The sequence below is a fragment of the Asparagus officinalis genome, unplaced genomic scaffold, assembly GCF_001876935.1.
Source record: "Asparagus officinalis unplaced genomic scaffold, Aspof.V1 AsparagusV1_Un2813, whole genome shotgun sequence".
Classification (NCBI taxonomy): domain Eukaryota; kingdom Viridiplantae; phylum Streptophyta; class Magnoliopsida; order Asparagales; family Asparagaceae; genus Asparagus; species Asparagus officinalis.
This window is the reverse complement of record NW_017975072.1, coordinates 357-2,403: the sequence shown is the minus strand read 5'-3', so window position 1 is coordinate 2,403 and position 2,047 is coordinate 357. Positions and strand designations below refer to the sequence as shown.

At 36.1% G+C, this 2,047-nt stretch overlaps 1 protein-coding gene across 1 annotated transcript; it reads right to left on the bottom strand.

Annotated features, from left to right (window-relative positions):
* Nucleotides 1-402: 402 nt before the first annotated feature.
* LOC109828607 (two-component response regulator ORR21-like) lies at nucleotides 403-1,556 on the bottom strand. The gene is made up of 2 exons (XM_020395568.1): nucleotides 1,018-1,556; nucleotides 403-905 (listed from the first exon to the last, which is right to left on the bottom strand). The coding sequence occupies exons 1-2, from the start codon at nucleotides 1,253-1,255 to the stop codon at nucleotides 733-735; spliced, it is 411 nt and encodes a 136-aa protein (XP_020251157.1). The 5' UTR covers nucleotides 1,256-1,556; the 3' UTR covers nucleotides 403-732.
* Between the last annotated feature and the right edge of the window lie 491 nt (nucleotides 1,557-2,047).

Sequence of the window (2,047 nt, the reverse complement as noted above, 5' to 3'; positions counted from 1 at the left end):
ATGGATCACTGTTTGATAGCAGTCCGTAATCAAGAGCTATGTTACTACTGTTGAAGCCGGAACTTGATTTGATGGCGACAAAACTATTCCCAGACTGACAGCTGTTTGACAATTGAGATGGAACGGTTATGGAACTTGGATTCAGAGGTAAAGAGGTCTGTCCAACATTTAAACAAGTTGGTGATCGAGAGGGAGCAATCATACACGATGGTTGTACGTTAATAACATGATGTGGGTCTGAGACCACAAAATTTGCATGCTGCTTCTGTAACTCCTGCACCATCATGTTACCTTTTTGAGTGTTGTTCAAGTTCACCCCTCCAAGGTTCGCATGCTCACCAGCAATGCTTGCTGAGAATTGTTTGTAAGTAAGGTTGTGATTAAACAAAACAATTTACATATTTTGCATGCAAGTGGATGATAGGCTTCCGGCATGTGCATTTAAGTGCTTCATTTCCATCAGAGCTTCAAAAAAATGGCAAAAAAATACATATTGAACAATTACTTATCTATTTGTCCTTAACATCATCAATACTATCTACAGGCCAGCAATCACTATCATAAATAATATTTTTTTAATTGAATGAATCTCAGCTAGTTCTTTAGGTAGAAAATGAACACAAATTCACAAGTCTCAAATCTTGTTTGGAAAAGGAATCAAGTTTTCCAGACGTGCATTCGGACAAACTATTCATACAAGTTGATTAAAAACAGATGATACTTTGAACATAATCATATAGAGAATTCACATACAACAAGTACCCAAAATATATAAAAAAGATAAGTACATGTTATCAACAGAACCAAAATTAACTCAGAATATAATACCTGCAAATGGCTTGCAACGTTTTCCCTAGTTAATCCAGGAACATTCATCAGTTCCAGAATTCTCTTTGGCACAGCCTCTGCATTGATTAATAATTAAACAATATTGAAACAAAGAGTTTCAAACTTCAAAAGATTTATTTACAAGAAAAACAACTACACTCCCGCTCATGAAAGAAGATAAATTCATACTTTCAATCCCAAGTTGGCTGACAGCACTAACAAATTGCTGGTGGAGTTCCACTGACCACACGACACGAGGCTTCTTTGATGATGAAGAATCCTCATGGTCCAATTCACCACTATTTTCATCTTCTTTGGTATCCCTTTTCTTTTTGTTAGACCTCCAAGATACATCTGCTCCATCATGCACTGAGGAAGCATACTCAGCATCATCTGAAACTCGCCTATTACGATGTGTGTCATCCATGCTGCCTGAATACTCAGTTTCATTCTGCTTTTTTCTGATGACATGCTGCCATATATTCTTTAGCTCTTCAATGCGTACAGGCTTAATCAAATAATCACAAGCCCCATTGGGGGATATAACATGAAAAAGATGCTAATTGATTCTATTTCAAGTTCACACCAATGAGATCTAGTGCTGTGTTTATTCGTATTGCAATGCAAACCCCAAACTTTGTACTCACCATAATAAATTTCAGACATCAATTGGATTTACAAGCAACCCAATAATTTCAATCACAAAAAAAAACTAAGTGTCTTTAAGAAATTACCATATGATTCAGCTCCAAGCCCTATCTCCTGTCTTCCTCACACAATTGCCTCTCCCATCGGCACATCTCTGCTAAAAATTTAACAGAAAATACAATAATTCCATTTGCCATCAATATTCCCATTAGCATAATTGCACACAAATCCAATTAAAAGCCACTAAAGGTACTGAAAACAAACAAATAGAACTAAGAGAAGAAAAACCCATCAACTAAATTCAAAAAACATAATATCTTTGGAATCAAACCTTCAAATTCATAATCGCTCTCAGTGGTATCCCCTTCATTAGCACTAAAATCAGAGTCTTTGGTGCTGATATTGAGCCATTTGCGGATCACAACCTTGGGCCAGAGCTGCAAACAATTAAGCCCAATACGTCTGCAGTTTATTTTTCCCATTGCAATATAAACCGAAAACAAAAACAAAGAGAAAACAAAATAAAACAAAAGATGAAATTTCTTCTTCTATTCATTGCCAACGAGCTTAT

Bases quoted from the DNA above. Each gene is read 5' to 3' on its own strand.
- LOC109828607 (XM_020395568.1), bottom strand. From the start codon at position 1,255: ATGGATGACACACATCGTAATAGGCGAGTTTCAGATGATGCTGAGTAT. The intron at 906-1,017 runs GTATGAATTTAT...TAATCAATGCAG, and splicing joins CAGCCAACTTGGGATTGAAA to AGGCTGTGCCAAAGAGAATT.